Source organism: Balaenoptera acutorostrata, chromosome X, assembly GCF_949987535.1.
Source record: "Balaenoptera acutorostrata chromosome X, mBalAcu1.1, whole genome shotgun sequence".
NCBI lineage: Eukaryota > Metazoa > Chordata > Mammalia > Artiodactyla > Balaenopteridae > Balaenoptera > Balaenoptera acutorostrata.
This window is the reverse complement of record NC_080085.1, coordinates 132,105,982-132,131,780: the sequence shown is the minus strand read 5'-3', so window position 1 is coordinate 132,131,780 and position 25,799 is coordinate 132,105,982. Positions and strand designations below refer to the sequence as shown.

General features: G+C 56.6%; 2 protein-coding genes across 2 annotated transcripts in view; both read right to left on the bottom strand.

The window, feature by feature from the left end:
- Nucleotides 1–503: 503 nt before the first annotated feature.
- LOC130706335 (uncharacterized) lies at nt 504–7,016 on the bottom strand. The gene is made up of 5 exons (XM_057537722.1): nt 6,954–7,016; nt 6,015–6,787; nt 5,534–5,648; nt 5,057–5,216; nt 504–4,793 (listed from the first exon to the last, which is right to left on the bottom strand). Exons 1-5 carry the CDS (start codon nt 7,014–7,016, stop codon nt 4,498–4,500), a joined length of 1,407 nt encoding a protein of 468 aa, XP_057393705.1. The 3' UTR covers nt 504–4,497.
- Nucleotides 7,017–13,350: 6,334 nt separating this feature from the next.
- Nucleotides 13,351–25,799, bottom strand: part of TKTL1 (transketolase like 1) — a 29,837-nt gene continuing 17,388 nt past the window's right edge. Inside the window, exons 7-12 of the mRNA XM_007185521.3 lie at nt 21,401–21,557; nt 19,707–19,837; nt 17,914–17,997; nt 15,531–15,630; nt 15,282–15,401; nt 13,351–14,000 (exon numbers count right to left, since the gene is read on the bottom strand). Of these exons, the coding sequence (XP_007185583.2) occupies nt 13,828–14,000; nt 15,282–15,401; nt 15,531–15,630; nt 17,914–17,997; nt 19,707–19,837; nt 21,401–21,557 (765 nt within the window). The 3' untranslated portion in view covers nt 13,351–13,827. The remainder of the gene's footprint in view (nt 14,001–15,281; nt 15,402–15,530; nt 15,631–17,913; nt 17,998–19,706; nt 19,838–21,400; nt 21,558–25,799) is intronic.

The following is a 25,799-nucleotide window of genomic DNA, read 5'->3' as shown; positions in this document are numbered from 1 at the left end:
GTAGGGAAGCGCCTTAAAGCCAGCCAAGGCTCAAGCTTTCAGGCCTCCTCTCCCAACTGGGCAGCTGGAAACATGCTGGCCATGCCCCCCTTCTGGAAGCACTTTCTGGGCCACCATGAGCCCAGATTCAGATCACAGTTGCTTCTCAGCCACAGCCCAGTAAAAAAAAGCATGAGCTCAGGAAGGGAGAGGAAGAGGAGCAGGCAGGGGCCAGTGGCCAGCTCCCCAACACCCAGACCAAGGGCTCCACCCAGCCTCCAGCCCCGCCTCCCGAGCATGCAGGGAGCAGGCAGAGCAGGGGCAGTCACTGATCTGCAGGAAAGGGTCGTGGTCCTCACCGCTACTGCCCCTGGGCTGGCCTGCGGCCAGTCCCTGGAGACTCTTCGTCTAGAAGCTGCTCAGGTGGAGAAGGGTCAGAGCCAGGCCCAGAGAAGTCCAGCCCCAGTGGGGGGGATAGAGGTGGTCCCCCCCAGGCACCGCCTTCTCCCCTCGGCCCACCAGGCACCCCTCCCGCCGACTCACCCAGAGCCTCCTGCCTGCTCCCCGTACCAGTCGGCCAGGAGGAGACAGTCCTGTCTCCCGTCCTTTCCGAACCCCGCCTGCTGGACGGGCCCCCATGGGAGAATGGCCCCAGAGCCAGGCTGAGCTTAAACAGGAGGCTCCGTCCCCGCCCCGGACTCCACATCACACCCAGGCAGCCATGAGGCACGCTAGGCGGCAGCGGGGGAAAAGATGCCACCCTGGATGGGGGGAAACAGGACCCTGACGACAGCCCTGAGGACAGAGGCCACGGGACAGACCAGGCCTGAGCCTGAGGCCTGCCCGGGCAGGGGTCAGGAGGGAGCGAGACTGGGGCACCATCCCTGCCAGGGCTTCTGGGGCGGGGGGGACAGGCAGATGGCACCAGGAAAAGGACCACCGAGACCCCATCCTGCTGGGGGCAAACGGCTTGGGACCTGGCCCCACTGAGCAAATCCCCCAGAGGACACCGCGGCCGCTAGGAGACAGGGAAGTGCGAGGCCTGGGCCTCAGCCAGGTTCACACGCAGGGTGTCCAGCCCGGGCCACCCACCCAGAGCCAGCAGGGGTGGTGGCCCAGCTCCAACAGGCCCCACGCCCATGCCCGAGCCCCGCTCACCAGCAGGTGCCAGGAGCAGAGACGAGGTCCCAGCCACACGCCTTCCCCCAGGCTGGCCCCATCTCACCTACTAAGTCTGGGGAGGGGGTGGCTGGTCGCCCCAGTTGGCAGCAGCCCCGCATCCTGCAGGTCCTGTCTGGCCTGAGTCCAGGCAGGGCAGGGGGATGGTGGAGCTGACCACCCACACCCCACGGCCAGCCTCCACCCCTGCTCTGGCCACACCTCTGCACCCGACCCTCCCTGCTGCCCGCTCCCCCAGGAGGATGGGAGGGACCCGGCTGAGGAAAGGGGAGCACCGGCCCCTCAGGATGGGACTGCCACCCACCCGACAGTGAGGGAGCCCCAGCACTTCAACAAGGGAGACATTCGTCTGGAGACCCTTGGGATTCCCATGCAGGCCCCCAGCACGGGCGGCCTCACCCAACTCCAGGGCACAGGGCCACGGTGCTCCAGGGCAGCCACCTCCACACCCCCCAGGAACCCCGATGAAGCCAGTGATGGGAGTGTGTGTGTGTGTGTGTGTGTGTCTGGAAGGTCCCCACAAGCCCAGCGAGGCCCCAGGCAGGGGAGCAGGACTGAGGACAGCGCTAAACAATGGGCGGGGCTGGGGGACTGCCCTTGGGTCGGCGCACCTACTGAGGACGGGCCAGGTACAGACGCCCGTGCTCAGCGGGGGGGGGGGGGGGGGAGAGGCACCCAGGTCCTCGGGCGGGCGGAGAGGGTGAGGGCCAAGGATGAGCACTGCAGGGGGGTAGCGGCTGGGTGGGCACAGGGCCTGGCTGCTGCCCTGATTATGCCCATCCACAGAGCGGGCTGCTAGGAAGAGCTCCCCCGGGCAAGGGAGGACCCGCGCCCACGCAGTGCCCTGGGCCCCCGTGGGCAGGCCACCTCAGAGGGAAGACTGCAGGGAAGCCGGGCCCGCCTTGTCGTTCCTTCTGCCCAGAGCTGAGGGACTGGAAGGTGGCTCTACTTAGGGGGACCGTCAGATGGCCCAGGAGTGTGGGGCTTCAGCGGGCCCGAGCATCTCCCGGAGCCCCAGGACCCTGCGGCCCCCCATCCCGGCCGGAGGGTGTCCCTGGCAGCCACCACCACAGCCAGGAGGCCGGGCCCAGCAAGCACGGCCTCGGCCTCGGCCTCTGCTCATGGGACGGAGACAGAGAGCCCGGCTCTCCTGACACCCACGGTCCTGGGGTTCAAGAAGTGCATGGCGGCCTTGGACGGGGCCGGGGAGCTGTCGCCAAGGGCCCCGGCATTGCCCAGCAGCGAGAGCCAACAGGAAAGGCACTCACCGCCCACAGAACCTGCGTGACAAATTCAGAGCCACCAAGCGTGTCATCAGGGAGTCACGTCTGAGTCCCAGCCAAGAAGGATGCGGCGGGCACCTCTCCCTTGGCCACAGTGGGAGCTCCTTCCTGGGACCAAAGGGACACTCGGCTGCCACCCCGGGCTGGCGCCTGCCACTGCTGAGCCATCACAACCCAGCCCGGGGCTACCTGGCGTGGTCACTGAGGACAAGGGGCTCGCCAGCCTGCACCCTCACAATGGGGCCCACCCCTCTCTGCTCCCTGCCCCTACCCACTTCCCAGCTGCACGGTGGGAGGCTGGTGGGGTGGGGAGGGGAGCGGGGAGAGGAGGGCCTGCACCTATGGGCACAGAGAGGCCATCCCAGCCTCAGGCAAGGTAGCTGCCCCCGCCCCCACCCCACTGGGAAGGAGAGGGGGTGGGGACCTTGGAGGTCGGAGAGCACTGGGGCCCAGGCCTGGGTGCGCACTTGCATGGCCCTGGCAGTGGATGGGCTGCTGTGATGAGAAAGCGCTTCCGGCCCCCGCGCCCACGGCAGCGCAACTAGCCAGGACTCCCACCAGAGCTGCAAACTCCTGGGCAGGGGGCACGCACCGCTGGCTTTGTGGGCCACGCTGGGGTCCAGTCACATGTTCTTTCTTTCCTCTGGCTCTTTTTTTTTTAACTTTTGTTTTTAAAATTTTATTTATTTTTGGCTGAGGTGGGTCTTCGTCGCTGCGGGCGGGCTTTCTCTAGTTGCGGTGCGCGGGCTTCTCATTGCGGTGGCTTCTCTCGTTGCGGACGGAGCACGGGCTCTAGGTGCGCGGGCTCCAGTAGTTCAGGCTCGCAGGCTCAGCAGTTGTGGCTTGCAGGCTCAGTAGTTGTGGCTCGCGGGCTCAGTAGTTGTGGCTCGCGGGCTCTAGAGCGCAGGCTCAGTAGCTGTGGCGCACGGGCATTGTTGCTCCGCGGCATGTGGGATCTTCCTGGACCAGGGCTCAAACCCGTGTCCCCGGCCTTGGCAGGCGGATTCTTAACCACTGCGCCACCAGGGAAGTCCCTCTTTCTCTGGCTTTTTGTGTGTTTTGTCTGCGACCGTTGAAAGGTGAAAAGCCACTCTCTGCCCTTACAAACACAGGCCTTGCCTGTCTCAGTCCCGGGCTGGAACCTGCCACCCCCGCTCAGACAAAGGACGCATTCCCAAGGGGCCTGTGCGGACCAGGAGTCCCGCACCCAGATTCAGGAGCGAGGACACTCCTTGGAGCCTTCTCATCCGCCATGAACGCGAACAAGCTACGCCCTAGCAGGTACCGTCCCTTCCTCCGCTGTTCCTGGGTTGACCCGTGTGAGCCATAAAAATACAGCAGAGGTGAGGGGGTGTCACTTCGAGCTGAAGTTCTTAGAGAAACACTGCGGCCTTGATCTCGGGGCTGCTCTGTCCTAGGTCGTGGGCTCTGGCGAAGCCCCGCCCTGAGCCGCCCTAGGGAGAGGTCCGGGGGGAGGGGGAGGCCCGAGGCCCCGCCACAGCCACGCAGGCCATCTTGGAAGCAGAGCTGCCCCCGCCCATCCCCACACCCTAGGCAGACCAGGGGGCTGTGGCCCCAGCGGAGGCCTCGACTGAAGCCTGTGATGGACCCCAAGCCAGAAGCCCCCAGCCAAGCCTTCTAGAATCCTGTCCTTCACACACGCAGGAGAGTACGACGGTTGGCTGCGTTAAGGTGCTACGATTGGGGTAATCTGTTATGCAGCAACGGGTAACTAATACACGATGATTTTAAATGGAGAAGACCACTCCAAGTCAGTCTGAAGCAAACAAACCGACGAGAAGCCCCAGGAGCCATTAGGAGAAGCCCGGAAAGTCTGATGATACAAACACTAAAATCGTATGCCTGGCCAAACACAAACCCCAAACCACAAAGTCAAGACACAAGTGACAAAGCGGGGCAAAAAAATAGTAGCAAGACGCGACTCAGGGCTCATATCGTTAACGCATAGAGAGCCTGAACCAGTCAACAAGGAAAGCCCAACGACGCAAAGGAAAAGGGGGTGCAGGAGGGGGCCGCGGAAAATGCAAGCCAAAGGCTACCCCCCCATCTGATCCCACAGCCAGAACGTGCTCGGGTGTTGGGGTCCCAGAGCTGCTGGTTCCGGGCACACATGGGGTCTGGTGACCGGCACTGCATTTGCTCTGCGGCTCCAACTAGAAGGCGGGCCATCCTGGAGCCGAACAAAGAGCAGCCACCGCAAGGACTGGCCAGAACGGTGGGTGGTGGCGCTGGGCGTTGAGCAGGTCTGGGCAGCGTCACCCAGGAGCTGGGAGACCCTCTTGGTGAGGAACGTTTGGCAGGAAAGGCGGCGGCGGCGGCGGCTGGAGAGGGCTGGCCACGCCCACAGACCAGACAACTGTCAGGGCAGTTCCCGGGCAGACAACCCCCTTTCTGGCCTCCACGCTCCCCCAAATCCACACTCTTGGTCTCAGGGCCCGTGTTCCTTTCCCATCTCTGAGCTAGGCGGTCAGGTCTTTTTCCTCTGCCTCATCAGAGAGTTCTTCCCATCCCCACGCCCAGGCCTCCGCCCCTCCCTCCTAAGTGTCCAGATGTTATCAGCCCCAGTCCGGGAACTGCTGAGCACGTGTACGAACCTGACACCTGATCCTGCCGGGGCGGGTGGGGGGGGGGAAGGGGGAGCGGGGCGCTGTGGACCACATCCTCAGGCAGGGAAGGGTGAAGGCTGCTCAACGGGAAGCCCCAGATCTCGCGAGAGCCAGCACCCTCCTGGCGCTTCCCAGGCCCGTGGGGACCCTGCAGAGGAGCCAGTGTGGGGTAGGGCAGGGGGCACACACCGAGGAGTCTCAGGCCTCTAGAGCAGTGCTTCTCACAGCGGGGTCCCTGGGCCAGCAGCAGCATCACCCAGGATTGCTGGACTAGCAAATTCGCAGGCCCCGCCCCAGGTGTGCAAGATCAGAGCCTCTGGGGTGGGGCCCTGCAACCCAGGTTTGAACGCGCCCTCCAGGTGTTCTTACGCGCCTCTCAGCGTGAGAACCACCACCGGGATGGACGGTTCCTGATCGCACCCTCTTCTAGAGAAGCCATGAGCTTTCTCTCTCTGCGGGGCTCACCTTGACTTCCCAGGTGAGAGGCAGGCAGGCAGGCACTGATGGCCGATGGCTGCAACCACAGGTTGTCCTGGAGAACAGGCGTGCTTGGGCAGGACTCCTTCCCAGCAGGCCACACCTGTCAAGTGACATGGGGAAGACTTTGTTACTTCGTGCCGTCCCCCCCTCCCGCAGCATGGACAGACACCCCTGGCAGACACCAAGTTTCCGGGCACGGCCGCAGCTCTGCCCACCTCTCCCTGGATACCACGTGTGTGTGGAGCGGGGAGGATCCGTGCTTCACAGGGAACCGTCCGAATCACACTCAGGGGCGCTGGAACACAGTGGGCCAGGCAAGGGGTGGGGTGGCGGGAGGGTGGAAGCTCTCAGGAGCGCGGAGCCAAGGCCGCCCTTAGAGGCCAGGACTGGGGCGGGGGGGCCGCAGACGGAGTGACCGTGCCCTTTGCCATCCCGGTGGGGTCGCCGCCCTCCTTTCCCCCCTCACCAGGCCCCTGGGGACCCCCAATACACTGTCCCTGGCCTTCTCGAGCGCCAGACGCCCTCAGGACAGTGCGGGGAATCCTGCCGGGAGCGGCGGGAGGGGCGCCCGACGGAGCCCCCGAGGTCTCCAGGGGCCTGGACTCGGTGGAGGCGTCTCCTCGGCCTCTCCCCGGGAGAGGGCGTAGGCTCCCGGGGACTCGGGGAACGGGGACTCTGGCCAGGCCCAGGAACCAGAGGGGCGGGGGGCGGAGTCCGGGAAAGGTGGGCGGTGACCACAAGGCCGGGGCGTCGTCCCGGCGCGTCGAGCCCCGCCCTGACCGCCCCCGCGCCGGCCTCCTCACGTCCCTTCAGCGCGCCCACCGGAAGCCGCGGAGCACCGCCTTCCTGCCCACCCCTTCCGGCTGGCTTCGCCAATGACCAAGCTCGACTCGTGACGAGACCCGCCCCCAGAAAGCCCGGCCCCTCTGGTGTGACGGGCACCTCCGTTGCCCAATCAAAAGAAGCCCCCTTGCGCGCTCCTCTCGGCTCTGCCCCCGCGCGGTTTTTCCGCGGCCGCCGGCTGGGCCGGCTGCGGCCTCTAGGTGTCCCCACCAGGAGAGCGGGGACTGTCCGTGCAGAGTCGCGCGAGTGGTCCGATGTGTACACTCTAAGCCCTGCTTGTGTGCTTTTGGTGTGAACTTGTATTCTGAAGGAATTAAGTTCACAGGAAGTTACACGGAAACGTCCAAGAGGCCGGAGCACCTCCCGCAGTTCCCCCAGCGTCAGCCTGTTGCACAGCTAGTGGGACCGCACACCAGGAAAGGGCATTGGTGCCAGCGGAGAGCTGCTCCGGGTTTTATCCCCGTGTGTGTGTGTGTGTGTGTGTGTGTGTGTGTGTGTGTGTGTGCGTGTGTGTGGACTCAGGTGACCACCACTGCCATCAATATCCAGCCCGTCCCCTCACAAGGACCCCTCCTGTAGACCTTTCATAGCCACAGCCCCCTCCCTCCTCCTCCTCCCAACCCATGGCAACCGGATTCTATTCTCAGCTCTGTAATTTTGTCATTTGAAGACATTACATAAGGACTTCCCTGGCGGTCCAGTGGTTAGGAGTCCCCGCTCTCACTGCCAAGGGCGGGGGTTCCATCCCTGCTCCGGGCCGGAGCTAGGATCCCGCGAGCCACCAGGGCTTTTTTTCACTCACACACTGCTCTTGAGATCCATCATCCATCGGAATGGTTGCAGGTATCAATAGTTAGTTGTTCCTTTGTATTGCTAGCTGTCGTCCTCGGTGTGGATCAGCCACAGTTTGTTCGGGCCTTCACCCACTGAGGGACATGTTGCCGATTCCCACTTTTAGGCTTCTACAAATAAATCTGCTATGAACGTTCGTGTACAGGTTTTCCTGTGGTCAGAAGTTTCCATTTCTTTGGCATGCCTGCCCAACAGTGCAACTGCTGGGTTCTAAGGAGGTGGAAGTTTAGCCTTGGAAGAAACTGCCAATTTGCATTCCACGGTGGCTGGACCATTTTACACGTTAGCAACCCGCATATTTTTAAAGCACATAACTGAAAATTTTTACAAAACATTATCTTAAGCAAGACTGTTAACAGTTCTGTTTCTCACTTCTAACCATGTTCTTGTATGCAATCACCAACATAGTTACTCACACAGTTTTAAAAAACACAAACCCTGTACATTCAATTGTGATTTTCTTTTAACTAGCAATAATATAGCTTCGAAATTCTTCCATGTCAGTACAGAAACATCTAGCTCATTTCTTCTCTGGCCACGCGGTATTTGATAGAGTACACGTCCTATAATTTACATAACAAATCCCCAACTGATGAACTTTTACCTTTTCCCTTCTTCTTCTTTGTCTTCTCCTTTTTCTTTGTTTTTGCTACCTGCTCTGAACATGTGTCAGTGTCACCCTAGAATAATTACGTCTAAGTGGACCTGCCAGGTCAAAACCTATGGGCATTTACAGTTTCAATGGACACTACATAATTGCCTCCCCAAAAGACCCTGCTTGTCATACACTAGGGCTGTTAGTCCTTTGTTCCATATGTTGTAAATATTTTCCCTCAGTCTGTCTCTTGTCTTGAAAGACTAGGCTAGTTGGTTTCGGCTGTCAAGAGGCTATACAATTTTATATGACCAAATTTATTAAACTCTCAGTTGATGATTTCTGGGTTTTGTATCTTGGGCACAAAGGCCTCCTCCCACGTGTGAGGAGAGTGATGCGACCGCCGGGGGCGGGGCGGGGGGGATTTCTGAGTCCCCACAGCAAATTCCTCGTTGACCCTGGCTGGCGGGTCGGCCTGCTGGCCAATCACTGTGTGTGTGTGTGTGTGTGTGTGTGTGTGCGCGCGCGCGCGCGCACACGCGCGCGGGGGGGGGGCAGATTGGGGGGAGGTGGTGTTTGTCACATGACCCCACGCTATGTAGACCGGGGCTGGGGGCTGTGCCTCTCAGACACCCAGCCCCTGCCCTCCAGGGGTGCCAGTCCAGTTGCGGAGAAGACAAGCAAATGTGTAACGAGAAGAGTTTAGCTATATTATTTAAATGCATAGGTGGCCCGCAGGGGAGCGAGGGAGATCCATGGGGGAAACCACAAGTGGAATCAGTGGGGTGGCTGGGGCCGAGGCTGGGGCTGGGAGAGGAGCTGCGGGCGGGCTTTCCGAGGGGCTCAGAGTTAATGGGCCGCAGAAGGTGAGCGAGCAGAACTGAGAATCCGCCTGAAACCAGCGCTCTTGAAAGGTCACCTGCACAGTGAAAAGGAAGGACAGGGCTGTAAGAAGAAGTGGGTCCATCCCAGCATGGGTCTGAGTGAGCAGGAGAGGAGCACCCTGGCCCCATCATCCACAAGCTGGGGCTGCCTCCCCTCCCCACTGCCGCAGACAGAGGCGCTTCAGAGAACCGCAGGCTGAGAGGGAGAGGATGCCCACCGCCCCCCATCGTGGTAGTACTGCTGGGCTCCCCGAAGAGCAGTCGCTCCCTGGACGGGGACACCTCACCCCTGGCTTCCCCCTCGGGACTCCCAGAGGCCCAGCCGAAGATGGGTCTGCCATCTCAAATTGAAGACACCGCCCACCCTCATGGAACATCGGAAGACTGGCCCTGTCAACGTCCCGTCCCCAGGGCATCCCGGTCAGAGGCCAGATAATATAGTTTTCGGTGAGGGCTGCGAGTGTCTGCTCCGTGCCTGGACTCGTCCATCCCACCCTCGCGGTGGCCCTAGGAAGTTGGGAGCGTGTCCTCCCCATTCTCCAGATGAGCAATGAGGACAGCACGACACAGAAGGGTTGAGTAGCTTGTTCTGAATCACTAGCTAGCAGGTGGCCAAGGCGAGGTGTGGATCAAGGACACTGGCCTCCAACCCTGACCTCCTTTTGCGGGCCAGGCGCTGCATCTGGATCGCTCCCTCGCAGGGAGGCTCCTGGGCCGTGGCGCGTGTGGTACATCAGCTTGCCCTGAAGGCGTCGGAGGTGAGTCCTGGTGACTATCCCCGCCCCGGCCTTGGGCCAGCCCATAAAGGAAGGAGGGTGAGAAAGAGAAACGCCTTCTACTCTTGTGCTTAATCAGGGGGACCTTTGAAACACAGACTGACATTACCTTTGGATTCTCCTGAGATCAGAGAGCAGTTCTCATGGGTATTTACAAATCGTCTGCATTATTGTGACAGAAGGCTACTCCAACTCCCCAAGTCTTCAACAGCCTCCGAGACACAAAACAAAGATACCAAGGAAGGAATCACAAAGATAAGACTAATTTTAAAAGCCCAGGCCGATTTGAAAGAGAACTTTAGAAGTTAAAAACAAAGCCACAGTCATTGAAATAAAAATCTCAACAGATGAATCAAACCACAGATCGGATGCCACCGAAGAAGGAACCAGTGACCTGGAAGATAGGTGGTGCCTCGGAAATCCCCTCCTGCCCCTCCTGCCCCTCCTGCCCCGTTGCCCCTCTTAGCCGGTGCTGTTGCTCTCTCCTTCCCTGAGAGACTGCAGCAGCCCCTCCTCAGAGATCCAGCCTCTGTTCTTCAAGGCCCCTCATCCTGGCTTCTAGGCTGCAGATGACATTAACCCCCTCCCTTTTTCCCAGGCTCTGGGGGTGGGGGGCAGCTTCTTCCTGTACTATCTCTGTTCATCCAGCCCTCCGATCCCCGAGTAACCAAGTGGGGCTCGAGGCACCCATGACCTGCGGGGGCCTCACCATTCATCAAGCTCTCCCCTGTGGTTGACTGGGATGAAGGGCCAAGTGCAGCAAGTGCCCAGGGGAGCCGGACCGGCTGCTGCCCTGAACTGTCGTGGAGGGGACGCTGGGGAATCAAGGCTGTGCTGTGGGCTGACTCCAGAGTGTCCCCGGGAGGGCACAGAGAAAAAACTGACAAGGTCAGATTCCTTACCTCTCAGCTCAAGGCACAGTATGACAGCCAGAGCACTTCCATGGCAGCCCTAAAAATTCTCTTCTTCCTGTACCTGCAGGGCTGAGGGTGCTGGAAATCAAACACTACAAACACAAACAAAACCTGCATCATTGTGCAGAATCCCAAGGTCACCTGAATTCCCAGCCTCTCCATGTTTCTCGTGTGAAAGGTACGGCACTGGGTGGAGGAGTGGGACCTGAAACCTAGAATCGGGACATCTGGTTGCCCACGGTGGGGGTTGACAGTCGGGAAGCCCGCAGTCCCCTTGAGCCTCCCTTGCGGGTGGAAGTAGCCTGCCCTCCCGTGTCTGGCAGGCTGGTGTTCTCTCCCTTGGGGACTGTGTCATCACCTCACCTGGCGCAGATGCCTTGCAAGGGGACACCCACTGTCCTCCACACCCTCTGCCACCACACCCTGTTGCCATTAGACCCGTAACTGGGGCCCAATCACAGCATGATCCAGGGGGACAGACCAAAGCCTGACCCTAGAGGAAACAGCTCATACGTCAATAAATATTTTCCATAAGGATATAAAAAACATATTTTCCGGACTTCACCGATACCTACCAACTGAACTGTATTTGAACATTTGTGGTAGTAGGTTCTCAGGGTGTGCGACTCAGTAGGGGAAGTGGGCCACTCGATGGGGTGGATTAACTGATAGTGTATTTACTAGAGGTTCCAGATTAAAAGTATTAGGACAGGGACTTCCCTGGTGGCACAGTGGTTAAGAATCTGCCTGCCTAGGGACTTCCCTGGTGGCGCAGTGGTTAAGAATCCGCCTGCCAATGCAGGGGACACGGGTTCGAGCCCTGGTTTGGGAAGATCCCACAGGCCGCGGAGCAACTAAGCCCGTGTGCCACAACTACTGAGCCTACGCTCTAGGGCCCGCGAGCCACAACTACTGAGCCCGTGGGCCACAACTACTGAAGCCCGTGCACCTAGAGCCCGTGCTCCACAACAAGAGAAGCCACCGCAATGAGAGGCCCGCGCACCGCAACGAAGAGCAGCCCCCGCTCGCCGTAACTAGAGAAAGCCCGCACGCGGCTACGAAGACCCAATGCAGCCAAAAATAAATAAATAAATAAATTTAAAAATAAAAAAAGTATTAGGACATGCAGCTGGTGTGTAGTCTAGCACTCGCATGCTTGGCTTGGACCTACTACTGACCTGCATTTCATGGGTTTTGATGCCAGAAATGCCCTGACAGGAGGTGCAGGACAGAATCCATAAGCTTAGGGAGAGAGGAATTTGAGAGTAGATTCATCATATCCAGCCTGAACACTCCACCCCCCAACTGTGTTCCAGGGATAGGTCCAGAAGCAGCTCTTTTCAGCAAGGCGCTGAGAGAGCCATTAGAGCAGGAACACCAGCGTAAGGACTGAGGACCAGCCGGAGCCAAGGCCCCGACCCCAAGGAACAATCTGGCATGTTCCAGGAAAAGCAAGAATGGCGGGCTGGAGGCAAGCGAGCAAGGCGCAGAAAATGAGCCTCTAAGCAGGAAATAGTTGGGCAGCCTGCTACAGGACTGCTTGATGCGTATAACCCTAAACCCTCTAGTTCTGGGAGCAAAAACCTGACTTGAGTTGCCCCCGTGGAGAGTCACACCTTCTCACCCAGTTTCCAGACCCAGAGCCCCCCTGATGGAAGGGGAGGCCGTGTTCCCTGGGAAGGACCTTGTTGCAGCATTGCTGGAAGTGCACACCGCAAATCTTCCCAAGCCTTCCTAAAGGACCCATTCACTAAAGTGACAGGTCGTCCTGGAGAAGAACAGGTGTGTCACACCTGTCAAGTGACATGGGGAAGACTTTGTTACCTTCTTGCTGTCCCCACCTCTAGAAGCGTGGGCACCTCTGGCGGATACTTAGATCCCTGGTGGTATGGGTACTAGCTCTGGACACTTCTCTGGCAGCTATCCTTGGGCGGGCGGGGGAAGGATCCGTGCTTTATCTTAGAATATCTCAGAGGCACACTCAGGAGGCGCTGGAATTCAGTGGGCGGGGAGAGAACTGTGTGTGGGGGTGGGTGCCACATTCTGGGCCGTGGGAGGGTGGAAGCTCCCAGGAGTACAGATCAAGGCAGCTCTGAGAGGCCAGGACTGGGGCCCAGCCGGACAAGGAGTGACAGTGCTCGTTTGCCATCTGGGTGGGGTCGCCACCTTCCTCTTCCCCTTCTCCAAGTCACCCTGGGGAGCACAACGTCTCTTTTCTCTGCCGGGTCAGGGTGGGCCCAACGGTGCTCACGGGGGTCTCCTGAGCCCTGGATCTTGGGGGCGGTTTTTTCTTGGCCTTTCTCGCGGGAGGGCGCAGACCCCGCCCCGGGTCTCCAGGGAAGGAGGACTTCTCGTACAGCCCGCAAAGAAGAGGGCTCAGGACTCTTCGGTTATGGCGGGGGGTGGGGGGGGGGTGCGGAGGCGGGGCCTATCTTTAATTTACCTGGCAGGTATTTTCTTCTTGTATTCTGGCCACATGGTTTACATGCTCAGAGCTAAATTAAGGAGTCAGCTCAGGGCTGGCTTTTCAGGCTGTATACTGTCCTCTAGTGGTGCATCTCCTGCCCAGTACCATTTCCAGGGCTTGTTAAGGGACATGGCTCTCTGCTGGTTTAGATAACAGCTCCTTCCTCATTTAGGATTTTGTCAAGGAGAAACCAAATTACACATACAAGGCACAAACGCAATAAAGCAGGCAGCCGGTTCTTAATTGCTTTATTAACATTAACTTTAACTAGCATGCTTAGCAGATGAGTACAGTTGAGATAACAGTTCGGGTTGGTCACTGGGCAAATGAGACACTTCTGAGATCTCACAGGAGGGTGTGGTGTGGAGACGAGAACGGGCTGTGTCCTCTCCGCGGAGCAGTCGCCGCAAGCAGCACGGGACACACTAGGCGCAGCCTCCTCGCGGAAGAGAGGAGATGAAGGCAGACACCAGAGGAAGTTCCAGGGCAACTGCGCTGACACAGTGCCTGGGAGGCTACAGGTAGGATGGCAGCAGGTGGACTGAGCTGGGACAGCGGTGCGCAGCATGGGGGTATAGCGCTGCCAAACCTGGGCAACTGCAGTCTACAATTCAATTCGCATTTTCTTTACTTATGACACACATTTAAGAAACTGTTACCTTATGTTGGTCCCCAGCCCAGTTATCTGTAGTCTCATCAGAAAATTTATTAGGTGGTTGTTTTGTTAGCTATTCTGTCACTTAAAACCTTGTCTTGTAACCCACATTTATGATTCAAAGGTGAAAGTTACTCTTGTATACGTAGTTATGGCTTAACAGGAAAGTAGTTAACTGGCTTTGCTTTTAAAAAGAATAAAGCGCAACAGTATAGATTTAAGTGATGGTTTGGCAATAAGCATAAATGTAAGGTAAAGAGGCCAGTCTTCTAAGACCAAAGCCAACAGCTATTTTAATTCATTAAGACACACTTCACAGCCATTATGATGTGTCTGGCACTGATTCCAAACATACTGAGCAGCTCACTCGGCCTTCCGCTCCGAGGCACTCCTGACACTGCCAGCTGATGGACCAGGATGTCAGGCTCCATGGACACCGCTGCACAAACAGCCTCCCCGATGCCACCTGGGGAAGCAAGGGACATCAGGCTCTGTTCTGGAAACAGCTAGTCAGCCTTAAAACCCCATCGCATAGACGCCTTTGAATTTGTGGTTCCCAGGGAAAGATATTTTTCACTGGCTGTTGATTCATAAACAGCCATTCCCCGACTGACCAGAAGCGTTCTCGTTCAAAAGTGCGAGTCTCCAAATTGCTCCCAGCCTCACTCATGGCAGGGGCTCTTTCCACTGGGGCTCCACGGACACAGGCGTCTGTGGAACTCAGATCCTCAAAGCTGTCAGAAACCTACGAACTGGGTGCCGGCTTCGGAAGGGCCAGCTGGCAAGGCTGCCCCTGGGGTGGTGCCCGGGCAGTGGGCTGGTGCGAGTGCCCTGCATCAACGAGACACTTTCCCTACTGATAAGGGTGGTCCCTGTGCCTGGACTCTGGCACCACAGGGTGGTTTATGGGGCACACCTGCTTTCCCCTGGGAATCGGGAAGTTTGGCACGTGCCGGGCTGCGACCAGCCCTCAATGAAACCCGGGGCGCTGAGTCTCGAGTGGGCTCCCTGGGTCCCCAGGGAGGCATCTGTGACTGCCGGCGAAGGGAGAGTGCTCGGCTGGCCCCTCATGGGAGGGAGAGAGGAAGCTGAAGGGGTGGGGCTCTCCACCCCCGACCCGTGTCTTCTGTCCTTGGGGGTGCTGGCGTGTGCCCTTTCCCTGCCATCAACCTCAGCCGGGAGGGCACTGGAGTGCTTTCCTGCAGATCACGGGGGTGCTCTTGGGGCCCCTGACACGCAAACACATGAAGCTCCCCACTCCCTCCTCTGCCCCACCTGACCTTCCCTGGCCAAACACTGCCCAGCCCCCTCTCCCTGGCCACACTTTTCCTGCATTTGCTGTGTTCTCTGCTTGCAAGGCACTATTGCCATTTTTCTGTGGGGGGCAAACTATTAATCATTCAATACTCAAGAGCAACTGTGAAGCTTCTTATGACGCCTCCCCTCACAATGCCAAGTTAGACACTCCTCTGCACTGCCACTGAGCCAGCTACCCGGGGACCAGGCACTGCACCCTGCGCTGAGCACACACAAACGAGGATGGGCACGGCCCCACCCTTAGCCAGCCAGTGCAGGCGGGCAGGAGACCCTATACCCACACCGTCGCAAAGAGCAAGTAATACAGGTTGCTGGGTGAGTGGTTGGCTGGAGGTGCTGCCCACGATCACGGCACACCTCTGGTCAAGGAAAACAAAAACACGCTGCACCAAAGCAGACTTTCAAAGTGGTCCCCAAGGCCTGCACACACCTTCTGAAGAGTGATCCTCCACTGTGATAATCTGGCCACCTGTGGCTTTTGCGTTGGAGATGATGGTGGCTGCATCCAGGGGTTTAACAGTAAACAGGTCGATGACGCGGATAGAAATATCTGGAGAACAGAGATAACCAGCTTGGTGTATGAAGCAGACTTAGAATAAAAGACAGATGGGGGCACACAGGCAGCCCAAGTCCTGCCACTCCCAGCTTGAACTTCAGCATTCAGCAACAACCAACTGACCTTCTTGCTTAGAAAGATCATCGGCGGCTGCTAAGGCTTCATGCAAGGTCACTCCAGCTCCAACAACTGTGAGCTTGTCGTTGACACCGTTGCGGACGACCTGGTGTCGCACCCACAAAACAAAAATGCTGTGCTTACTACACACAGAGTGTGTCTCAAAGTGGAGGACACTCTGCTACACTGCTCTCCTGAGCCTACCAATGTCACTCCTTAATAGTTCACTATAAAAAAGGCCGAGTCAGCACACTGACCAACAAGGACATATTCTTTTTAATAAGCCCCACTTCATGTTTGTTTAACAAATTCACCTACTTTTCCTCATGATTCACGATGCCAAATTACTAAGTTCTTTTACAATACGTATGCAAAATGACCCTTTAGCAAAGCAGGTGCATTTCCAACTGGGATGTGAAAGGCTGAAGGCCAGAAGCGAGTTGTGCAGCCCATCTGCTCCAGAGCACGGACTCACGCCCACCAAGGGGTCTGCAAAGGCGCCACCTCCGGGCTGCGTGAACATCTTGCTGGGGCACTCACACAGACTGGACTGCAATCACGAACACGCGGATGGGGACCATTTGGGGGCATTTTCGAGGTGCGTGCCCAAGTGCCCTGTGAAGCCCGTGCATTAGCGGGCCCCTTCTGTGGCTGTGGAAAGCAAATCTCAGAACAGGAGGAACTCGCCCAGGGCAGGGCTGAGACCAGCAGCCAGGCCCATCTGACTTCAAAGCCCATGCTCCCAACCACCCGCTATTCTGTAAGCAGACAGGGTTCTCTGCTCTTTTTTCCATCGTTTTGTTTCCTCCAAAGTCACCCAACCAAAGGCATCTGGAAGTCTGCATTGCATTCCTCTGTATAGCTTTTCCTGTGGCTTAAGAACCATTGCTGACTACAGATATTCAGGGCTTCAAACCACCCACCCCCATTCTTCGAGAATGTTCTAGTGTTTTCATACACACACACACACACACACACACACACACACAATATACATGTATAGATACATACATATACACACATACATACACACACCTACGTCCCCCTTTGCAAATCCAGCCCTTGAATTATCCATGGCATGCATATTATCACACACGTTTTAACTCACATCAGGAAGTTTACTTCATTTTGTCAGGACAGGACAAACATCAGGGGGGGAAAAAAAAGAAGAGAGATATGAGAAAGCTTTGAAAACCATATAACTATCACCAAGACACACTCCCCACCACCCCCGGAGGCAAACATATGGCTTTGAGTTAAACGTGGGAGTCCAGGGAACAATAGTGTGAGCGTGTAGTCCACACTGAAGTGAATAATACAGCTTTTCCATTCAGCAGAATGGAACTATGGGGGACTATTAACGGCTCTGGGCGCACCTGCTCTACTGCGGCACTAAAGCCACCCAGCGCGCATTCACTCATCCTGAGCACTAGCCACTGTGAATTCTGGGGCAGCCTAGCCCTTAGCCGTCAAGCTGGAAGTCACCTATTGCTCTTCAAGAGTGGCTATCAGTCTTTCACATACTTAAGGAGAGTATTAATGACGTTCTAAAAGGCTTATAAGATAAAGACAGGACATAAAACTTTCCTATGCAGTATGATCTCAACTAAGATATACACATATATATACGTGTATATAGAAAAAGCCAGGAAGAAAACACGGCCAAATGTCTGTAAGCCCTGCTCTCTAGGTGGTGGGCAGTCACTTATTTTCTCCACAGACGCTGCTGGTTTTCTGCACGCGCAGCTCGGACAGGCAGGCACACAGACGTCGAGCTGCCGTAGGGGCTTGAATCCTGGTCTTCCTGAACACTTTCTCTGGCCCTCATCTACAAAACATGGCTGGCTGCTAACAATCTGTGCTTCTAGGGCTTTCTCAAGGATACAGGAGATAGGAGGCACCTTGCAATGCCAGCCTTTATCAGCAGGCCTGGGGGCGAGGCCACAATCCATGTGCAAAACCAACCGCAGGGTCACACAATGGCCAGAGGCAAGATGGTTCATATTTGTTTGTTATATTCCTGGCCTTGGACCTGCAAAACCAGAACCTAACAGATATACTATTCATCTGAAATGGGTTCTATTATTTTGTTTAGCTTGAGGCTGTGATAAGGTACAGCAAAGCAACTCAAAAGCCTTCAAGTTGTTACCAGCTTATCTTTAAGGGCTCAACAAAGAGACTCCTTTCAGAAAGGAGGAAAGTTCGGTTCAGGCTGATATTGGCAGAATGTTCCTTCCTGAAGAAAAGCAGGCAAAGGTCATGAATTTTTTTTAAACTAGTGCAAAGAAAGAATGAGGCGTCAACTGTGGATGTCTCTAGCGCTGGCTTTAAGAACAGTGCTCTCCACGTGAACTGATGCTGGAAGACACTGGAGAACTTAAGGCCTTACCTTGGCCTGTCCAACCTCAAAGTTTTCGTATACGGTGTAAATAACTGCAGTTGCTGGCCGACTGGTCCGAATGTAGCACATCCCCTAGGGTGTAAATGAACACCAGAGCCACAGTTTAGAAAATCAAACTAAATTTCCAACTAATAAACCTCAAAAAGAAGCGGGGGAGGACCTAACAATTCTTTGTACTAAAAACAAAATGTGCCTTCTGGAGTGAGGGCCAACTGTCACGGGGTCAGGTTACTGCGAAGGACCCTGCTGGGTGCCCTGTGACGAGCTCTCCACACTGTCCTGCTCACCCGTTTAGGAAAGCTTTCTCAAATATAAATCGATCGGTTGTGTCTCCACAGAACATAAACGTGGAGCAGGAGCGCTGACTCACCTTGACTAGAAAGCCTAAAACACATGGGAAACAACTTTTGTCACAACAGCTTGTAATGAACGCTCCATCCTTAGAAGGACCTTAGACACCGGAATATAACATGACTATTTCTCCAATAAAAAGATGTAAATACGTTTTTTATCACCTTGAACATATAAACAGGAATGTAAATGAATACTCAAATGTCTAGTATTTGTTAATTTACATACATATTTAAATCGTACATGATAAACCCATACATTAATTTAGGAACACTGATTCCTTTTGTTCATTTACATGTTATGAACTAGTTCTATTCGGTGTATTTTTACAAGGTAAAATTTACTTAAGTGGAGCACGCCCCGAATTCTGATAAGTTATACACCATGTAACCATCTCCTGAGTCTGGACAGCATTTGCACCTGCCCAGAAAGTTCCCTCATGCCTCTCTCCTGTCACTCTCCCCACCCAAGAAGCAACCTCTATTCTGATTTCCGTCACCACAGCTTTGTCTCTTTTGAACTTCCCACAAATAAGATCCTGCAGCACACGAGATTGCACTGTACATGCAAGGACATAGAACAATGTCCCGGATATAGCACGTAGAAAAATCCAGAACAATGTGTGAGGCCACTTAGGTTTAAAGGAAAAAAGTAAAAGAAACTCATGTCTCTAACACGTTGGAAATGCTTGGAACGGAACTTGTACAACCCACCCCAACTGTGCCCAGGTTTGCCTGTGCAGGGGCATGGGTGCGTGCAGGCCTGGAGGGTGAGGTGAGTCTGGCGGCCGCTAGCTAGAATGGTTAGAAAGGTAAAGATTCTGTCCCCTAGCCTCTGCTGCGGCTGGGTTCTGGACAGGAGTTAGGTTGTGTCCATCTGATGCCCCTGGGTGAGACTTCAGGAGGGGCAGGCAGGGCAGAAGCCAGACTTGTAGCCTTCTAAGCTGTTTCTGAGGGCGGGACAGGGCTGGGGACCCCAGGGTTTGTCTGCAGTGGCCTCCCACTGGCAACTGTCCAGTTTTCTGATATCACGAGGTGGCAGCTGCGCGGGCTGTGTCTAAGGCCAGCACATGATGGCTTGGCGCTGGGACCCACTTCCGTGGCCCTGCCAAGGGCTCCCTGTCTCAGAGCCCCAGAGCACCCCCTCTTCTTGACCCAAGTCCCACCCGATACAGGTCGTCAGGGGTTCGAAATTCTTCTGCACTGCTTTTTACAACGCGAATGTGTTCATGTTCTTCGTGGTTCATCACCCTTTTCTGGGGCAATGGTTCTACTTTTAAAAGGAATCCTACAACCAAATTTCCTATAACGAACATCTATTTTCTTTATGCTGAGAAAAAAATGGGGAAAAAAAAATCAAGCCATCAGTACCAAAGCAGCATCAGAGCCCAGCAATGTTTTCTGTCGGCGCCAGTGCCCCCTTACGGATACCTCGGTGTTGGCCGCCAGGAGCACGGCGTGCTCCGTTGAGATGGCATCGCTCGGATAGAAAATCGTGCAGTTCGGAACCGCTCGGAACATGGCCAGATCCTCCAGGGCCATCTGGGAGGGGCCGTCTTCACCTGAGAAAGCAAAGCCACAGCCCAATGGAAAGGTGAGCCCGCCCAGTCAGCCAAGCACGCGTGCCACCGGGGTGGCCGCCAGCGCAGCGCAGGTCACTGCCACGCCCCGCCTGAGGCTCCCAACTGGCGCTGCAAGCAACACGGCACAGGCCTCTTCTCGGCCCCAAGCCTCGCCAACCCCTGGCACACGGTCCTAGCGCTGCTGCCCTGCGCGACCCAACACTCGTCCCCGAGCGCCAGGTCTCTGGCCCTGTGCACTTCTCCCTAGGAGGCCCCCTCAGACTCTGTCATTTCTTCTCTGCTCTTCTACCTTCTCCATCAAGAGACTAAAGTTTTCAGACTCAAATGGTCTCATTCATTTCTCATGGCCTTCAAAGTAGCTGAGAATCACAGAACATAGCCTTTGGGGTGCCCTCGGGGTGCTGCTGGAACTCAGAGGGCCTTCGTGGGGGGGGGAAAGAGACTCTGTGCAAAGAGAAAGCCCGATGTACACCAGGGCGGCCTAGCTCTTCCAGCTAGGAAGGGAACTGTCGCCGCGTACACCGCCTGGCCTGGGACCACTGTCTCTCCTCAGAACCCCGGCTCCTCTGGGCTGGACCTAGAGCCACTTCTCCACTCAGCTGAGTCTAAAACTGACTCCTCACCCAGCCCCAGGCAGAGACCCCGGACCCCTGTCCAGGCCCTCCTCCCTCCTTGCTCTCTTCCCCTGCATCTGGCCATCCAGAGACTTCTTAGCCAGTCTTGCTCTCCCAGGAAGTCCCCAAGACGACACCCAAACACGCACGTCCAGCCCTCCCCTCCAGCGTTCTGGCAGCAAGCGTAAGCTGCCACATCTACCTTGACCTGCCCCGCCACAGGAATGTCAGGTGCCCCGTCTCTCTAGACTCCCCATTTCTGTCATCCCGGACGTTTCCCAGGCAAGAAACCCCCGGGGACTGGGGTTCTGCTGTTCCTGCCGTCTGAGACTCCTCCTGTCAGCAACGCTGAAATCCTTCTTCAGGTTCTCACAGACTCGCCCGATTTTCTATCCACTGCTAACACACGCCTCGGTCCTCCTCCCGGCTCCCGTGTTTCCCCCAGCTTCCATGTAGCCCATCCACGGTTAATGCCCACGTGTTGGGCGCCTCGAGGTTTCCCATTCTGTCCAAGCAGGCTGCTCGGGCTGGGGGAGCCCTGGCAGGCTGTGCTGCTCACTTTGCTGTGCCCATGCAGCTTGTCCCCACTTAGACTAAGGCGACCAGAGAGCAGTAAACAATTCGGTGATGCCAGGGTGACCCAATCTCTACCTAGTACGTGGCTTGACAAAGAAGAGGCACTCAGGACAGATAATTATTTCTCGATGACAGAAAAAATGGGCACTTTTCAGTAATACCAAGAGATCGGCTCAAAAGTTACCCAGAGTGTCTGGAACTTCTAAAACATGACATGGCTTTTTTCAAAACGGAGGTTATGATAATCAAACATTATGGAACCTTAAGCACGCTGGCAGTTCAACCTCTTACAGGCTAATCTTTCTCTGTAAAGGAGGAAGGCGATTAAAATGACGGCATTGAGAACTCATACCTATGGATACCCCGCAGTGGGACCCAATGAGGTTGACATTGCTTTGAGAGATGGCTCCCAGCCGGATCTGATCAAATGCTCGGCTCAAAAAGGCAGCGAAGGTGCAAACAAAAGTAACAGTCCGACCACGGGTGGCGCATCCCAGAGCCACGCTCACCTGCAACACAAAGCAGGTGAATTAGAACACTCCCGGACACCACTGCCCCTTCCGTTCCCCAGCACAGAGTGTGGGGATCTCAGGGAAACCTCTACTCTGCACCCTCTCACCTTGCCACCCCTCCCCCAGGCACCTACCTGGGAAAACCCCAAACCTGGCAAATCCACGGTGTCCCCTGAATGCTGCCACAAAAGAGGAGCTGCGGTGCTGACCCTGCTCCTTCAAATCCAAGATGTGGAAGCTCGAGACACTCAAGGCTGCCCTGCAGTCACCGTGGGTCTCCTTCCTATTCTCTTCCCCTACCTTCTGTCCCCTCTCTCCCTGCCCCTTCGCATGCTTCCCCTGCGCATTTCCTGGGGAAGAGAGGTAAACAACGGAGGCTCTCCCATCCCGTCCCCACGTCCCCGCCGTGTCAGTAGGAGACGGGGCAGACCGGTACCTACTTGAGGCCCACGTGCCCACCCTGCTGAACCTCAGCCTTCTCCTGCTTCCTCAAGGGCATCTCTGAATGTGCAATCATTCCCTCCACTCCCATGTTCCCTCACTTTCTCCCTCTCTGATGACTGAAGTGTGTGCTACTATCTTCCATCTTCCCCCCTCACTTTCACCTTGTCTTCCCGCGCCAGATGCTGCCCTTCGTCTATGTTCTCCTTCACAGGAAACTTCGCACACTTCCTAATTTCCCACTTTCTGCCCGTTTCCCTTCATCTAGGCTGCCATTCCCTGTGAGGGACCCAGAAGCTGCCAAACAGAGAGGACACCTGACCCTGCCTGCATCGTACCTGACCTCTCAGGAGCCTCCAGCACTACAGACCCTGCCTGCATCGTACCTGACCTCTCAGGAGCCTCCAGCACTACAGACCCTGCCTGCATCGTACCTGACCTCTCAGGAGCCTCCAGCACTACAGACCCTGCCTGCATCGTACCTGACCTCTCAGGAGCCTCCAGCACTACAGACCCTGCCTGCATCGTACCTGACCTCTCAGGAGCCTCCAGCACTACAGACCCTGCCTGCGTCGTACCTGACCTCTCAGGAGCCTCCAGCACTACAGACCCTGCCTGCGTCGTACCTGACCTCTCAGGAGCCTCCAGCACTACAGACCCTGCCTGCATCGTACCTGACCTCGCAGGAGCCTCCAGCACTACAGACCATGTCTGCGTCGTACCTGACCTCTCAGGAGCCAACAGCACTACAGATCCTGTATGCATCGTACCTGACCTCTCAGGAGCCTCCAGCACTACAGACCCTGCCTGCATCGTACCTGACCTCTCAGGAGCCTCCAGCACTACAGACCCTGCCTGCATCGTACCTGACCTCTCAGGAGCCTCCAGCAATACAGACCCTTCCTGCATCGTACCTGACCTCTCAGGAGCTTCCAGCACTACAGACCATATCTGCATCTTACCTGACCTCTCAGGAGCCTCCAGCACTACAGACCGTGCCTGCATTGTACCTGGCCTCTCAGGAACCTCCAGCACTACAGACCCTGCCTGCATCGTACCTGACCTCGCAGGAGCCTCCAGCACTACAGATTCTGCCTGCATCGTACCTGACCTCTCAGGTTCCTCCAGCACTACAGATTCTGCCTGCATCGTACCTGACCTCTCAGGATCCTCCAGCACTACAGACCCTGTCTGCATCGCACCTGACCTCTCAGAAGCCTACAGCACTACAGACCCTGTCTGCAACGTACCTGACCTCTCAGGAGCCTCCAGCACTACAGACCCTGCCTGCATCGTACCTGACCTCTCAGAAGCCTCCAGCACTACAGACCCTGCCTGCATCGTACCTGACCTCGCAGGAGCCTCCAGCACTACAGACCCTGCCGGCATCGTACCTGACCTCTCAGGAGCCCCCAGCACTACAGACCCTGCCTGCGTCGTACCTGACCTCTCAGGAGCCTCCAGCAATACAGACCCTGCCTGCGTCGTACCTGACCTCTCAGGAGCCTCCAGCACTACAGACCATGCCTGCATGGTACCTGACCTGTCAGGAGCCTCCAGCACTACAGACCCTGCCTGCATCGTACCTGACCTCTCAGGAGCCTCCAGCACTACAGACCATGCCTGCATCGTACCTGACCTCTCAGGAGCATCCAGCACTACAGACTCTGCCTGCATCGTACCTGACCTCTCAGGAGCCTCCAGCACTACAGACCCTGCCTGCATTGTACCTGACCTCTCAGGACCCTCCAGCACTACAGACCCTGTCTGCATCGTACCTGACCTCTCAGGAGCCTCCAGCAATACAGACCCTTCCTGCATCGTACCTGACCTCTCAGGAGCTTCCAGCACTACAGACCATATCTGCATCTTACCTGACCTCTCAGGAGCCTCCAGCACTACAGACCGTGCCTGCATTGTACCTGGCCTCTCAGGAACCTCCAGCACTACAGACCCTGCCTGCATCGTACCTGACCTCGCAGGAGCCTCCAGCACTACAGATTCTGCCTGCATCGTACCTGACCTCTCAGGATCCTCCAGCACTACAGATTCTGCCTGCATCGTACCTGACCTCTCAGGATCCTCCAGCACTACAGACCCTGTCTGCATCGCACCTGACCTCTCAGAAGCCTACAGCACTACAGACCCTGTCTGCAACGTACCTGACCTCTCAGGAGCCTCCAGCACTACAGACCCTGCCTGCATCGTACCTGACCTCTCAGGAGCCTCCAGCACTACAGACCCTGTCTGCATCGTACCTGACCTCTCAGGAGCCTCCAGCAATACAGACCCTTCCTGCATCGTACCTGACCTCTCAGGAGCTTCCAGCACTACAGACCATATCTGCATCTTACCTGACCTCTCAGGAGCCTCCAGCAATACAGACCCTGCCTGCATCTTACCTAACCTCACAGGAGCCTCCAGCACTACAGACCATGCCTGCATTGTACCTGGCCTCTCAGGAACCTCCAGCACTACAGACCCTGCCTGCATCGTACCTGACCTCTCAGAAGCCTCCAGCACTACAGACCCTGCCTGCATCGTACCTGGCCTCTCAGGAGCCTCCAGCACTACAGACCCTGTCTGCATCGCACCTGACCTCTCAGAAGCCTACAGCACTACAGACCCTGTCTGCATCGTACCTGACCTCTCAGGAGCGTCCAGCACTACAGACCCTGCCTGCATCGCGCCTGACCTCGCAGGAGCCTCCAGCACTACAGACCCTGCCGGCATCGTACCTGACCTCTCAGGAGCCCCCAGCACTACAGACCCTGCCTGCGTCGTACCTGACCTCTCAGGAGCCTCCAGCAATACAGACCCTGCCTGCGTCGTACCTGACCTCTCAGGAGCCTCCAGCACTACAGACCATGCCTGCATGGTACCTGACCTCTCAGGAGCCTCCAGCATTACAGACCCTGTCTGAATCGTACGTGACCTCTCAGAAGCCTCCAGCACTACAGACCCTGCCTGCATCGTACCTGACCTCTCAGGAGCCTCCAGCACTACAGACCCTGCCTGCATCGTACCTGACCTCTCAGGAGCCTCCAGCACTACAGACCATGCCTGCATCGTACCTGACCTCTCAGGAGCATCCAGCACTACAGACTCTGCCTGCATCGTACCTGACCTCTCAGGAGCCTCCAGCACTACAGACCCTGCCTGCGTTGTACCTGACCTCTCAGGACCCTCCAGCACTACAGACCCTGTCTGCATCGTACCTGACCTCTCAGGAGCCTCCAGCAATACAGACCCTTCCTGCATCGTACCTGACCTCTCAGGAGCTTCCAGCACTACAGACCATATCTGCATCTTACCTGACCTCTCAGGAGCCTCCAGCACTACAGACCGTGCCTGCATTGTACCTGGCCTCTCAGGAACCTCCAGCACTACAGACACTGCCTGCATCGTACCTGACCTCGCAGGAGCCTCCATCACTACAGATTCTGCCTGCATCGTACCTGACCTCTCAGGATCCTCCAGCACTACAGATTCTGCCTGCATCGTACCTGACCTCTCAGGATCCTCCAGCACTACAGACCCTGTCTGCATCGCACCTGACCTCTCAGAAGCCTACAGCACTACAGACCATGCCTGCATCGTACCTGACCTCTCAGGAGCCTCCAGCACTACAGACCCTGCCTGCATCGTACCTGACCTCTCAGGAGCCTCCAGCACTACAGACCCTGCCTGCATCGTACCTGACCTCTCAGGAGCCTCCAGCACTACAGACCCTGCCTGCATCGTACCTGACCTCTCAGGAGCCTCCAGCACTACAGACCCTGTCTGCATCGTACCTGA

Coding starts and splice junctions, on each gene's coding strand:
- LOC130706335 (XM_057537722.1), bottom strand. CDS start 7,016: ATGGGTTGGGAGGAGGAGGAGGGAGGGGGCTGTGGCTATGAAAGGTCT. Junction 6,788..6,953: donor GGTCTACAGGAGGGGTCCTT/GTGAGGGGACGG, acceptor CGGTCCCACTAG/CTGTGCAACAGGCTGACGCT. Junction 5,217..5,533: donor CTCTCACCTGGGAAGTCAAG/GTGAGCCCCGCA, acceptor GCTCCTCTGCAG/GGTCCCCACGGGCCTGGGAA.